The sequence below is a fragment of the Nanorana parkeri genome, unplaced genomic scaffold (genome assembly GCF_000935625.1).
Source record: "Nanorana parkeri isolate BGI_ZX_2015 unplaced genomic scaffold, ASM93562v1 scaffold539, whole genome shotgun sequence".
In the NCBI taxonomy this organism is placed as follows: Eukaryota; Metazoa; Chordata; class Amphibia; order Anura; family Dicroglossidae; genus Nanorana; species Nanorana parkeri.
This window is the reverse complement of record NW_017306807.1, coordinates 186,324-201,339: the sequence shown is the minus strand read 5'-3', so window position 1 is coordinate 201,339 and position 15,016 is coordinate 186,324. Positions and strand designations below refer to the sequence as shown.

Genomic DNA, 15,016 nt, shown 5'->3' with positions numbered 1-15,016 from the left:
ATAGAAATATATATATATATATATATATATATATATATATATATATATATATATATATATATATATATTTTTTTTTTGCTGCCCCCTCCCCCTTGGCCAGGAACCACATATTTACAATTAGAATTTTTGTGCATTTAGATAGGAAATAATTTCCATCCTGCTTTTGCAACTTTTCAGGCTGGCTATAGTTAAAAACAATTGTCAATTTGTCCCTATCTATTAGAAATTTGATTGATACTACTGACTACTAGAGTCCACGGGCCTTAGAACAAGTACCAAAGGGACGAACGTGTCCTTTGGGTTTTAGGTTGGGCACCACATGGTTAGATCCTCTATCAGGTTGTAATTGCTGCCTGTGTCACCATTGAGGAGTTGCCCCTTCACTTCCTGTCCTGGTAACATCCTGTCTTTGGGACAGAAAACAGGCTGAAATATGCCTAAGAGGCTCCAGTAGGTCCCATCACACTCCTGACCAGTTAAAGCCCTCAAGTATTGGGTGGGTGCTGAGGTGACTCCCTCTGCCAATCATTTAAGTATGTAGTAGAAAGTCACTCACACTCCAACTTGATTTTCTGTCAATGCTTTATTGACAAAGGTTGTGTCATATTGTATAGAGAGACGTTTCAGAACCATGTGGTCACTTCTTCAGGCAAACAAACTTTGTGTGCCTGAAGAAGGAACCACACGGTTCCGAAACGAAGCTATACACTGACACAACCTTTGTTGTGATGTTTATGGGAGAAGCCAGATAGAGAAGAGATTGTTGGGTCAGGTGTAATTTGGATTTCTTCCATAATGTTAAGGATAAAAATGCTTTGCTGTTTTGAATAATACCATATCAATCCTGTTTTTATGTATCATATTTTGACAAAATACACCGTCATGATAATGTGTTCTGTTCAGGTTGGAGGTTCTGAGTCAATATGGTTTTCCTATGGATGTTAACCTTTTAACTATTCAACTTTAACTTTGATGAGTCCTGTCCAGCGCCCTTTTTATGTTGTACTACTAGTGGCTGCACACATAAAGCAGTGCAATGTTAAAAGGGCATTGGCCTGTGACCCAAGGCACACTTTGGATGGACAACATGCTGCTCTGTTAGTCTGGGACTGCCTTTGAAATCTTACTGGTTTTATTTATTAAACTGTTTTTTTCTGCTTATATATGCTCTGACTTTATTGCACTACTGTAATATACAGCTAGCAGTGCAATAGTATTGTCAAAGCATTTGAGAGCAGAGACCACGTCTTCATACAACAAGCAAGGATTGGACACAATCAATGTACAGAATGGAAAGAGAGAGAGGGATGAGCACATACATTGCATAGCATTTATTATAATGTTCTGTTCTAGTTACTGTAATCATTGTAGGTCATGTTATTACAGAGTTTGTTACTGCTGCTTTCTTTCTTTCCCAAATACAACTTTAATATTGCAGAGAATAAAAATATAATCTAAAAATCTGAATTTCAGTTCCAAAAAGCCGAATCTGACTTGGATTACATTGAACAAAAGCTTGAGTTTGAAATAAGGAAGAGCCTGCCAGATGACTCTGCTGCTCAGGTAACTGCACTGTCTGAACTGAAGAGTGACAGATATTGATTCTGGACGTTGGAAGTACCTTCTATAATGTACTGCACAGTATCACTTTAAAACCTATAGCAACTCTGTATCTAATGCATTTTGATGTTTCAGTAAATTAAAGAAGGGTGGGGAGAGTAAAATATTGTTTCTATGCTGCTTAGAGTCGGCGTGGGACATTGCTACTGTCACATGCTGGCTTTATAACGGGAGATGAGCCATCATGTAACCGCTGTTGGCTCAGCTCACCATCATCTCCCTGCAGAGAACAGTGACTGTCGGTCACCGCTCCCCGCAGGGATTCCTCCCTCTTCTCCCTTATTCCTCCAGTGCTTATTGGAGGGACAGACGGGAGGGGGCGGGTACAGCTGGCTTTGGCTCTAGAGGCTCAGCTGTCAATAGGGCTCAGGGTGGATCCTGACAATATTGTTGGCTGTAAATGTAGTCCTGTAACCCAAAACTGAAGTAAAGCCAATAAACGTTGTTTTTGCTTTACATCTCTTTGAACTAGTACTGATTTAAGAAAACTGGAGAAGGTAGGGCTGTTGAAACCAATCAAATCTGCAATTGATTCTAGTATGGTTAAAAAAAAAAAATCAAATCTCATTAGCTGCTGTGAACAATTAATCATATAATTCCTTTGCTGAAATTCAGTTAGGAAAAATAAAGAAAACATTGAGGTTCTTTCATTTAAATAAAATTGGAAAGCATGGCATAGAAAGCAAATGTGTTCTCCTTTTGCAGCCAACTGCCATTCTTTTCTAGTGAGGGTCTAAAAATAAGAGCAAATAGCAATTCGGTTATGATCAGTAACACCAGTGTATTTATTATTTGGATCTTCACCTTTGTGGGTTAGACAGAAGAGAAGAATGCTTTGTGTATTGACAACAGCGTGGGATATATAAAGCTGTGGAATCCTACCATTGAAAGCATTAAAACATTTTCATCAAAACACCTAATTAACCACTACTTACCTTTTTGAGCTTTCATTAGCACTGACAGTTTATTGAACTTTGTAAAGAAAGCAAAGATACTGTATGGAAGCGTTCAGGATGTCAAAAAAGAAATGATAGGATAAGTAGTATTGCTTTCAATCTGCGCTTTGTTCTGAGTTAATCAAAGAGTTTAATTACACTGCCATTTCCCACGTAACACTTTAAGTAGTGCTGGTTAAGCTGGCTTGACTAGTGAATGGAAATCAACATAAAAGGGGTATAGATTCAAACTATATATTAATTAAAGAAGCTGGGGGGACAAAGAGTGTTTGCCCATAACAACCGCTCAGATCGTTTTTAGTTTTCCTTTTTATACCTGCAATAGGAGGTAAAGGAAGTTTTTTGATTACTTTGAAACTTAGATTTGGTTCTTGTTCATAGTGTTATACAGGAGCTTTTAGTTGTTCTTTAACAAAGAAAACTTATTAAAAATCAAGTTGTATCTGCGTCGTAAGATATTTGATTGTTAAAACAGGTTTTGTATTGATATAACAGGATTGTTTGAAACAGAAAATAAAGAGAAATAATAAAACAAAGGCTTGCTTGCTTGCTTTCATGCATCTTCATAGTGCATACATCGGCAAGATAGGTATTATGTGCAGATGTTCATTATTCCTTTAGAGAAATCTTAATTTCCGTTTTTGCAAATCTTGCTCCCACATTTTGAACTGGTTTTGAATCCTGAAATGTGCTTATTAAAATGAATACTTGTCTACTTTAGCTAAGCAACTGTCTATAATTTCCAATTCTGTTTTAAAGGAATACACTAATTGACCACTTTATTAGGTACACCTGTTCAACTGCTGGTTAACACAAATGTCTAATCAGCCAATCACATGGCAGCAACTTAATGAATTTAGTTATGTAGACGTGGGCAAAACAATCTGCTTAAAGTTCAAACCGAGCATCAGAATGGGGAAGAAAGGTAGTTTAAGTGACTTTGAACATGACATGGTTGTTGGTGCCAGGCAGGCTGCTCTGAGTTTCAGAAACTGCTGATCTACTTGTTGAGGTTAGAGGTGAATGGCCAAATTGGTTCAAGCCGATAGAAAGGCAACAATAACTCAAAAAACTTGTTACAACCGTGGTATGCAGAAGGTCATCTCTGAACGCACAACACGTCGATCTGCTCCTGTCGGCTACGAACAGGAAACTGAGGCTACAATTCACCAAAATTGAACAATAGAAGATTGGAAAAACTTTGCCTGGTCTGATGAGACTCAATTTCTGCTGATACATTCAGCTGGCAGTCAGAATTAGGTGAAAGCAACATGAAAGCATGGATCCATCATGCCTTGTATTATCGCTTCATGCTGCTGGTGTAATAGTGTGGGGTTTATTTTCTCGGCACACTTTGAGCCCCTTAGTACCAATTGAGAATCATGTAAATGCCACGGCCTACCTGAGTATTGCTGCTAACCATGTCCATCCCGTTATGACCACAATGCGCCCATCTTCTGATGGCTACTTCTAGTAGGATAACGCGCCATGTCACAATGCTAAAATCATCTTAAACTGGTTCAACATGAGTTCACTTTGCTCAAATTGCCTCCACAGTCACCAGATCTCAATCCCATGAAGCACCTTTGGTATACGGTTCAACGGGATATTCGCATCATGGATGTGCAGGTGACAAATCTGCAACAATTGCATGATGTTATCTTGTCAGTATGGAACAAAGTCTCAGGACTGTTTCCTTCACCTTGTTGAATCTATGCGTTCAAGAATTAAGGCAGTTCTGAAGACAAAAGGTTCAACACGGTACTAGCAAGATGTAGCTAATAAAGTGGCGAGGTGAGTGTATATTTTGGTTATGTTACACATCTTTAAGATAAGGAAAAAATAATTAGGTTAACTTCCCAAATATGAAAAATGGTTACCTTTTTATATATCCATAGGAGCTTTTACCCTGTTCCCAACAGCAGCCATTTTTGTAGCACCTGGCATAAAGGAAACTTGTATCAAGAGAAATACAGAGGCTGCCATGGATGCCCTCTCTTATAAAAAATAAATAAAAAGGCTGCTTTTTTGTTTCATAGAGTAAAGCATGCAAACATTGTCAATGGGTTCAGTTATTGATCAACTATTAGAAAGAATAAGCAACATTTACTGTGAAATAATTAATGATGTAGAAGTGGTGTTACAGTATCTTGGAAACTGCTGACCTCTTGTGATTATTTCACTACACTTTTTAGAGTTTGCAGAGAATGGCGGGAAAACAAAACATCCAGTAAGTGACACTTCTACAGATTACCTCTGGTAATGTCAGATGTCGCAGGAGAATAGTCAAATTTGTTCATGCTGACCAGAAGTCCATAACTGCTCAAAAAACTACTCTTTGTAATTGTTGGGGGCAGAGGGGTATGTCAGAAATCCAAAATGTCTTTGACGATAGGCAGCGCCTTCTTGATGCATTTTACTCATTACCACTACATGTGTTCATTTAGACAATACATCTTGTCACTAAAAAATGCTACATGGTCCAGTCTATGGGTGTAAATGTAAAATGTTAGTGTTAGTTTGTACAAGATGTACTGCTATGCTGCGCATAGCCATATGTTGTTTTTTTTTGTTTAGTCATATATAAACCCAGCTAATGAATAAAAATATGTGAGATGCAGATTATGGAGATCCTGTTTCCATATAATTTCAACAAACATTTTCTAGAAAAATTATATGAGCATTTAATGCGTTTTAGACTTTTTTTTTTTTTTTACCTGTAAAATTCTCCCTCAACAGACCCGGATCTGTCATTCAAGTGACACTTCATAGTATTCATCTTTGCTCCTCTCTTGTAGCCACACAAAAGGTTATGTAGAGAGCTATGGGGATGTGTGGAGAGGTTAAGCCATCACAGACCGTAATTAGTTGGTGACAGGGTCTCTTTAAAGTGCATTTCAAGCCAACATTGATTCATCCTTTGGCTCCTTCTAGTGTAATTTTCAGAGGAATATATGAAATCTCCGATCAGTGACAGGCAACGTGGCTCCTTTCCTGGGCTTCCCATCCGTCAGTAGCGCAATAGAAAAATGCATTGTGAATGGAAGTCCTTTTGTTTGGTAAACAAGCAAATTGCAGATGATTGACTGAAAATAGTAAAGCCCATCTCATCTGATTGGTTATACAGTAGAAAAAGCAAAAATCTGAAGGGCATCGTCTCCGGTTTTCTAAGAACATCATTGGTCAAAAACGAAAGATAAATATGCATTTCTATATTGAATCTCCATAAGTTCTGTCCCGCTCCTGATAATCCTATCACTCTAGAAGTTTGTAAATGTACTTAATGAAGATTCCTATAGGATGTATTTGCTTACTGCACTGGCACAATTTCACTCAACCCTGTGAATATGCATTTCCTTGTGTCACAACTGTACCAAAGCTTGCTTTCTGAACTACAATTTAACTTCTTTTAACAATGTAACATTTATCATTGCTTGTTGGAAGCAATGCATGATGGGCTCTATAGTCTTGAGCAGTTGAGATTGCATCACACCAAGCAGCAGGGAAGGAGATACAAAGCACAGTGGGAATCTAGGATGTTGATGAAAGTGATGTGCAGCACGCGCAACATAAAAGAGATTTTTTCAAGTAAGCTCGCATTGCTTGATCAAAACAACTCTAGTATGTATTCCTACAAAGTTGATGTTATAACAGGATAGTATATGCTGGGACTTTACAACTCCTTTAACAGAAGAGAAAAGGATTGGAACCCCTGCTATTTTTGTCTCTGTTTTAGAATTTCAAACTGGTGACCATTGTTGCTAAAACATAAAGGGGGCATTTATCAAAACTGGAGCAGAAAAATATGGAGCAGCTGTGCTTGGCAACCAATCAGCTTCTCTCTTCAGTTTGAGAAGATTTGAAAATGAAAGAGAAGCTGATTGGTTGCCATGCACAGCTGCTCCAGATTTTGTCTGCTCCAGTTTTGATAAATTCCCCTCAAAGTGATCAGACATCTAACATTCTGCAGTTGTCACAGGAATAGTAGGGACGGGGACAACTTTGTGATAAGTTTTTAAGAAGAGGCTTCCCTCCGTTTGGTAAGGAAGCAAAGGAAAATGTATTTGGGCAAAGATGGCCAACAAAATAAATAAACCACTGGGTTGTAACCATTTTGGTTAAACATAAACCTGCATACTTTTGGGTTTGACTGTTGAAAAGGAACTTTTCTCTACAAAATACTGATGGAAACATTTTATTTTTAGGAAAATCCTACAAAATTATTGGAGCAGTTGGCCAGTGTGAAGTCACGGTTTAAAAATTTATCTGCACAGCTGGACAAGATTGCAACTGACCAACAGAAATCTGTAGAGAGCATTCAGCAAACCATAACGAATACATTGAAAATTGTGCAGCATTTGCAGCAGCAAACAGATTTACAGGTACAAGATTTGTCTGTTTTTTTATTTGATTAGATTACTTCTGTTCCTATTTTTTGTGTTTTACAGGTCTCTTCCCTTCTCCCATTTGGTATATAAAGGAAACTGGCTTTCCCATTGGTAAATCATTAAGTTGGTTTCATAATACAGTAAAATACGTTTGAAGGCTTGCACATATAGGCACCAAGCACTGGTTTTAACATCCTTCATAGCAGGAGTTGGCAACTCCGGTCCTCTAGCTGTGCTTCAACTACAAATCCCAACATGTATTGAAATTACGGCCACTGAAATATTTCAGGTGAAATGGTTCCTTGGGCAAAATGCTGATAGTACCATAATGGCCAAAAATGCAGTACATCCCCAGCTTCTCTGGATGCCAGTCTGTGTCCCCTCTGATGCCCGCTGCTCTCCCCCGCCTGTGTCGGCATAGGCAGCGGGAATCCAAGGGGACACAGGATTCAGCTGGGAGGAGAGAAGCTTTCTGGAAGCTGAGCGGGGAGGAGTCTGCTCTCGGGATGCCAAGCAGGGCGGTGTGGGGAGGAGAGAGCTGTCACAGGACACAAATGGGGTGGTGCCCCAGTTATGAATGAACAGGAAGTGCTCTACATCACTTCCCTTTTATTCATGATTGTGGACATAGTAACTCATACCATCTCCACAGTTTATGAATGGACATGAACGCTCAGTATAGAGGCTTCCTGTTTATAGCAGGGGCTACAGAAAAAGAGATTGAGGACTCTGCATCCTCAATCTCTTTTTCTATTCTAAAAAGACCCCTGATATTTCCCCAAAGCCCTGACCGTTCAAAAAATAATACAAATTGAAAAAACAAAAATGTTAAATAACATTTAAAAAAAAAAAAGGTTGGAAAAAGTCATTTTTGGTTTCGGCATGACAACATTTTTTATTTTGGTTTTGGTGTACAAATTTAATTTCGGTTCATCCCTAGTACCTAGCATCAAATAGGGTTGTTTGTGTTAAGCGCATGCACAATAAATGTGTAGGTGCAGCACATAAGGGTATCATCACAATGCTCAGCCTGACCATGCCTTTATCTGCTTTTATCAGAAGGACAGTATTAATTGTGTTCAGGCGTAATCCAGGTACAGCATCCCATTTCTGATGATTTAGAGATGACACAATAGTGTAGATCCTGATACTTGGTAGTGTCTACAAATCCCTGACTGGCATCCACCCTCTACTGCAGGCTCTTACCTTACTTTAAGGTTACATTAATGCAGGCTGGTCACTGGTTGAGAGGAGACTGATAAAATGCTTTCCCCTGCCTGCAGCAGGCTGATTACATCATCTCAGCTCAGGCAAAGTCATTGTACTGGAGCCCAAGAACTGCATTTAAAAAAAATTATGCTGTTGCTGTATATTGTGTTTTATGTCTTTTTTTTTTTTTCTCATGCAGACTTGTGAAGTTTCTAAAATAACTTCTCTGAGGCAGGGCTTGTTCACACTATGCCAGCTGAGTTGTGTTTTTCTGCCCACCACTGCACATGTATGGTGTAAATAGGGTACATAGAAGATCAATGCTTTCAATGGGCCTTGTTCACACTGCAGAAAAACACAACTCAGGCATGGTGTGAACAAGACCTTGATCAAGCCTTGAACATGAGTGGTTTTCATTTGGACCCTGTAATCCATAACCAGAAGGAAAACACAATAAATAGATATATCTTGCTGCACGCCTTACAGGATTTCTGTAGTAAATACAGGTGGGTGCATGTAGTGACCACGGTTGGCGCCATGATAAATGCACAAATTCAAAAGATGTCACCGGCTCGCCATGCTAATTGTGTTTAGCAAGCGTCCATTTTAATGACAATTGCCATTCAGTTGCAAGTACTTTCGGGGCCTCGCAGGGTCCCCTTCATTAGGCTCAGAATGAGAACACACACACACACACACACAAGGAACACACACACACAAGGAACACACACACACACAAGGAACACACACACACCTAGAAGGAACACACACATTTTAATTTATTTTTTAACTTTCTACTTTTAAGCTCTTTAAGGTGGCTGTATTCATATATGTGGCAGTATGGACTGGCTATTATGTCAAGTTGCCACCTACAGTTTATGCATACCTGTTAATGACAACTCCTGCTTTCAGAGTAAAGATTGGGAGAACAGTCGCATAACCATGCTGACCAATGAGAAGTGCTTCTGACTTCCGGGACCTGGTTCCCGGCTTAGAAGTTCTACCCTTTGGTCATGTGATCGTGCTGACTGAGTGTTCGCCATTTGAAAGCATTATGAGCATTACATACTGCAGGGCAGGGAAGTCCGGTGTATGGAGGTCTACACCCGCTGACGGGCACTACACATGTAAGTGCAGTGAGGGCCGGCGTAGGTGGCAGTGTGTTAAGTAAGGTAATTCTTTCACAATTTTGTGAGAAACTGAACTTACCCTTTAAGTTTAGTTTGGTAAGTTAGAGGTGATGTTCTCTGTCATATGTCTTGATTTATGTTAATACATTTATAAAGAAATGTAAAGCATTAGTCTGTATTGAAATTGTGGAGCTCAGTCATTAAAAAGCAGCTTTAGGTACAAAGGAGCCTAAAGTCTATTTCCACTTTTGCAGTCTAATAACAAAAAAAAATAACAAAGAAACCCCCAAAACATCAGAAGAATTTATCAAAACTAGAGCAGTTGCCTGTGGCAACCAGTCAGTTTCTCTTTTTTTCATTTCCCCAAAGCTTAACTGAACAAACGGAAGAGATAAGCTGATTAGTTACCATGGGCAACTGCTCCAGATTCTGTTTGCTCCATTGTTTTATACCTTTCCCCCATATTTTTGTGTTCCCATCTACACAGCATACCTAAAACCATTTTTTGTAAATATTTCTTGCCTTTTCAGATGTTACTTTGGGCAGACTGCAAGCTATTCTGAACAATTTCAAAGTGAGTCTGTCCCCAGACAAAGTAGGGACTCCACTCCCCTCATCAACATACAATGCTTGTTGATTTTCAACGCATTGAACAGTGTTCAAATCTAGTTTATAATTGAAAGAGATTTTCCAACACAGTATAGACAGGGTTGATTAGGGTAAATATTAACTCCCCACCCCCTTGCATAGCAGAGAAAAATTCAGTTTTCAGAAAATTGCAGGTAAAATGTAAGCAGCAATTTTTATACATTTTTCTTTAAGGCTATGCTATGTAAATAGGAACATTAGTGTATCACAAGGCTGACTGTGCAGAATTAGAGGTAAAACAGTAAACATATTTGTATTTAAACTTTGTATTTAACTGTTTGCTTGGACTTGCTAAATTGGGGATCTGTTTTTGAATGAGTTTATTTATGAGCATGGTATGCATACCAGACATGAATGCCCCTCCATGTTTTCTGTACAGGTATCACCTTTGTCTGAGGAGGAACTTCAAGCTCTTCAACAATTTGAGGCCCTAGCAATGAAAGGCATCAACTTACAGTCAACAAGGTAAAATGTTTTCACAAGCCGTCAGCATTGAATGCGTCAAGAATTTCAGTCTCAACTGACCAGTGAACAAGTATCACCCCTTTTTTGATTACTATATAGGGAAAATTAAATGTCTGTAATGTTTATTGAATATATTCTTGTATATTTATACATTTATGTAAGGGCAGAGCTGACTGCTCTCTCTGGTGAGTGGTTAAGTGTGTGTGTTGTAAAGTAGCCACCGCTCCGAGCTCACTCCTGTGATGGACTCCAATCTCCTGTTTAATGATTTGTATTAGGATTGTAGTCCATCACAGGAGTGAGCTTGGAGCGGTGACTACTTTGCAACACACACGGGGAGCATGGGGAACAAAAGTAGCCACCCTCCAGAAGTTAGGACAGTGTCAGCATGAAGAGATGATTTTAGGATCTACAGCTGAGTGATGCACAAATAAGATAAATTTTTGTTGATAATTCTTGAATGTATTTTTCAGATTTAACTCTTGAGTTTAGTGTCACTATAAATAAAAAAAAATCCCCCTTCAGCCTATCAGCACTGCCTATCTTCCAGCCATCACTTTTAGTAGCTTCCTGGACACTAGGCATGTATCTGCACCACCTCCCTGGCCCCTTCATGTGGTGCACACATGAACTACAGAGTCTGTTACATTGGTAACTCAATTGAAAAATTGCCTGCTGGCTGCAATTGACAGGGAGATCGGGGTCATCCTACAGGCTGGGTTTATTGCCGACATCACTGAATTGTAGTTCCAGCGGTGAGTTATAAGACAAATAGGCATAGTAATTGTGTGTCCCTGCATTAAAGGAAGTCTTTCCAGGGTGGTTCTTAGAATGATCATGACGTTTGAAACATACACTTCGATCTAATACAGGTAGGGTAGAATAGATGGAGATTCAATGACGAAATAAGTATTAGATCATTAATTTCAACCATAAATACGTTTTAAGGAAGAAAACACAAATTCTTGATGCATTAGTATATTCCAGCCTTTCCTCATATTCTCAGTGACAAAGTTAATACCAACCTTATGAAACCTGGGAATGTTTTTGGCTCCACAGCCGTTTGTACATACTAAACATAAGAGATATGGCAGGGAATTAAAGCTTGACATCCCAAGGAAAGAAAAGCTGGCATTGTGAAGGAGAGTTGGATAAGATGGCAACAGACTCGCATGGAATAGCTTTCTTTTTAAAGCTGTTGTTTTAAACATTAAAATGTCAAATAACTGTACCATATGTCAAAATAACCTGGTCCACGCTGATAAACACATTCCTCACTTTAGGGCCTGTTCACATGAGATCAGGTCATGATCCGGTCCTGATCAGCAGACGTGGAGCTGCTGATGCATTGCGTTTTTGGCCGCGTTTTTGATGCGTTTTTTTTTTGCTGGAGTGGGGGCTGTTAGTATGTTAGCTGCAGCGCAGTGCGTTTTTGACGCGTTTGCGTATCCTGACCGTTTCCGGACCTGACAAAATGTGACATGCAGTATTTTTTATGTCGTAAGCTGAACGGACTGCGCACGTGAGAACTGGAGCCCATAAAACACATAGGGATACATTGGGATGCATTTTTAGTGCAGCAGCGTACGGAGCCGGTCAGCACACAAAACGGACGTGGTGTGAACAGGCCCTTAGGCATCAAAAACGCATCAAACGCATCGAAAACGCACTGCTGCAGCTAACATACTAACAGCCCCACTCATGTGAACAGGCCCTAAAGCCTGGATGCCATTGTTAGGTCAGTTTTAAAAAGCAGCTGTGGCCTAAGTGATCCAAATGTTACCAAGACAAATGGACACTAATGTCTGTTCTGATGCTACATACTTTTCTTTAAAATGTATAATGTCTAGTCAGATTGAGCAGCCTGCAACAGTTCCCATCAGCCCTTCAATATTTTGGCATACCAGCTCTTTTGTTAAATTCGAGCATTGACAGATTTTTCTGATCGGGCCCTCCTTTCTTGGAACTCATAACAGATGGCCTGCCCGCAGGAGATTTTAAAAATTAAACACTCGTTGTCGAAACACACATCGAAGTCTTGCGATGGTTGTAAGGTGTGTGCCCAGCCTTAGGGGGTGAGTACAACCCTTCTGTAGCAGGGCAACAGAAACAAAATAGGACCACAGAATCATGTTGTCCAATAACCTAGAGGGGTGTGGTTCTGTGGTCTTTAGAGCTAAAGCTGGCCATACACTATCCGAAATTCGTCCGCTTCTTGATGAACTGGCTGAAAAATTCACGCACTGTTGGCACCCTTCTGCCCAGCATCCCTCAATCAGAAGATAAAAGGAGCCAGCCGGAAAGTCTTTGGCCAAACGGTGCTTGGAGCCAATCAGGTTGAAGGAAAAAATATCAGTGTTTTAACCCTACATACTGTAGGTAAGAACAATGTAACTGATAATAGTCTGCACAGGCAGCAAGCTTTTAATGGTATGTTTAACAGACCCAAAAGGGAGCAAATAAGAGGAGTTTATTGTAAGGGTTTAGATACGCTTTAAATTGCAATGCATGTACCTGACCAGGAAAGGACTGTTGTAACAAAGACTTTTCTGGGTGAGTTTTCTACAGTGTACAGAATTACTCCATAGTTGCTATGGTTACAAGGAAGCTATAATTGACATTTTTAAAACTAGCTTCAGATTGACATAGAAGTATATTTTGTAAGCAAATCACAAAACAGCTTGTATAGGAATTGTATGTATCATATCTGTTGTTCACAAAGGTATTGCCCTTTTACATTTGTTTGTAGATCAGTGACATTTTTCTATTACATTTTTTTTCCATAGTGTTGCTACAAGAAACACTACAGAGCCCTGAAGATCTGATCCTAACAACACTTCCATTTCTATTCCAGAGGGACTACGCTGTGTATAAAAAAACCCCAAAAACAAATCTTAGCCTGGTTGCCTTCTTTTCAGTTTTTCAGGAATTGTGAATTGTCACTTTCCCCTCCCAGCCCAATCACTGACAGTAGTTGTGGTGGGGGTATTCCTTGCCCCTTTGTGATGTGGAGCTGCAGGAAAGGGACTGCAGCTGTTGGGGCAGTCACAGGTTTGAGTGGGCTTGGGCGAACGAAGTTCACATCAAGCACAGGCTCGTTACTAGTAATGCATTGCAAGGAAATTTTTTTTTGTAACTTGAAAGTGTATTTTAGTTCATTTTACTGTACCGTGTCAATGCTTGCTGCAGGTCAGCTTTTTTGTGTCCAAAGTTCTTATTTGCAATCTTTAGAAATGTGTTTATACATACACATAGAAAATGACTTTGTTGCACAGAAGCAGATTGCTACAGATGTGTCCTAAAAAGATTACTACAGAATGCACTCTGGTAGTATTCAGTTATGGTGCGGGGGATGGTACACTTGAACATATATCCCTGTTCATTTACTTAAAGAATTATTTTATTCAATATGTAAATAAATTAAATTCTACCATTGTAGCATAGTGTCAATTTCTTGAATGACTCATTCAGAATGGTGTGTTTTTATGTGTAATTAATTGTGTTGCTGATGTACTGTTTTAATGTATGGGTTAATATTTTTAGTAAGACTTTGGACATGGGGAGGGTACGATAGTATAACATTGGGGCTGTTTCACAGTCACACAAGTATATATTATGGTGTCAAATGGCTGTCAAAGCATGGAGGGTGTCTGCTCATCCACAGATAAGTAAGCATGGCCATCTGGATTGCAACATAACATGGCCATAATAATGGAGCTTATATCACATGGATAACCAAAGATGCTTAAATGGTCATGGTAGCCACAGTGTTGTGTTTTTTGTCCTTTTTTTAAAAATATTTGTTTTGTGTGCCACATGCGAAACTCTATTTACTTATAGCAGAATTCTGGGCAAATCAAATCTTAAACCTTGCAGTGGGGCTACTTCTGCACTACAAGGTTGAAGTGCTCGTTTTGTCTAGGGAGCTAAAATAACAAAGTTATACTCGCCCTATTCACAATGCTGGCTTGCTCTTAAAGTGGTCCCTTCAGCCTCGCTCCCCCTCTGTTCCAGCGGTCTAAGGTCCTGTGATTCATCATGTTCTATACAGGGTATACCTGGGGTGCCCATTGGATCGATCGTGATCTATCAGACGAACGCAAAACGATCACTAGTAGATCGCGAGGTCTTGTCCTCCCGCTGTGGGGCTTCTCCTCTGCATTCTAAACTGGATCTCCCCGATCTGTATGCAACGGGGATCCGAGAAGTGAAAGAAGCGCTGCAGCCGGCGCCGGGTGGCAGAGGAGAGATCCGCTATCACAGCACCATGGCCGAACAGCTCGTCAAGGATCTGACAGCCGGCGGCTTTCTCTCCTCACCGCTCGACCATGCTGCTGTGACAGCGCCACCCTCTCAAGTGAAGCACTAAAACCGATTGTTATCTACCTGGCATTAATCAGTTAAGTGATACCTTTATGATCATTTGTGCCAGCCTTGCTTGGAGAAGAGCCATTCAGACCAATCTTTTGCTTATTGAACTGGACTCTGTGACATAGGGTTTTGTGTTTGTGCATCATCCAATTCGCCATAATGCTAGATCCCAGTCACCATCTTGCTGACATACAACAGGCAAATGTTTCACATGTGCACATCAATCTAT

At 39.8% G+C, this 15,016-nt stretch overlaps 1 protein-coding gene across 1 annotated transcript in view; it reads left to right on the top strand.

The window, feature by feature from the left end:
• SKA2 (spindle and kinetochore associated complex subunit 2) overlaps positions 1 to 13,293 on the top strand; it is a 23,573-nt gene extending 10,280 nt beyond the window's left edge. Inside the window, exons 2-5 of the mRNA XM_018561714.1 lie at positions 1,474 to 1,563; positions 6,782 to 6,958; positions 10,331 to 10,416; positions 13,203 to 13,293. Coding sequence (XP_018417216.1) covers positions 1,474 to 1,563; positions 6,782 to 6,958; positions 10,331 to 10,416; positions 13,203 to 13,233 — 384 coding nt within the window. The 3' untranslated portion in view covers positions 13,234 to 13,293. The remainder of the gene's footprint in view (positions 1 to 1,473; positions 1,564 to 6,781; positions 6,959 to 10,330; positions 10,417 to 13,202) is intronic.
• The last annotated feature ends 1,723 nt before the right edge of the window (positions 13,294 to 15,016 follow it).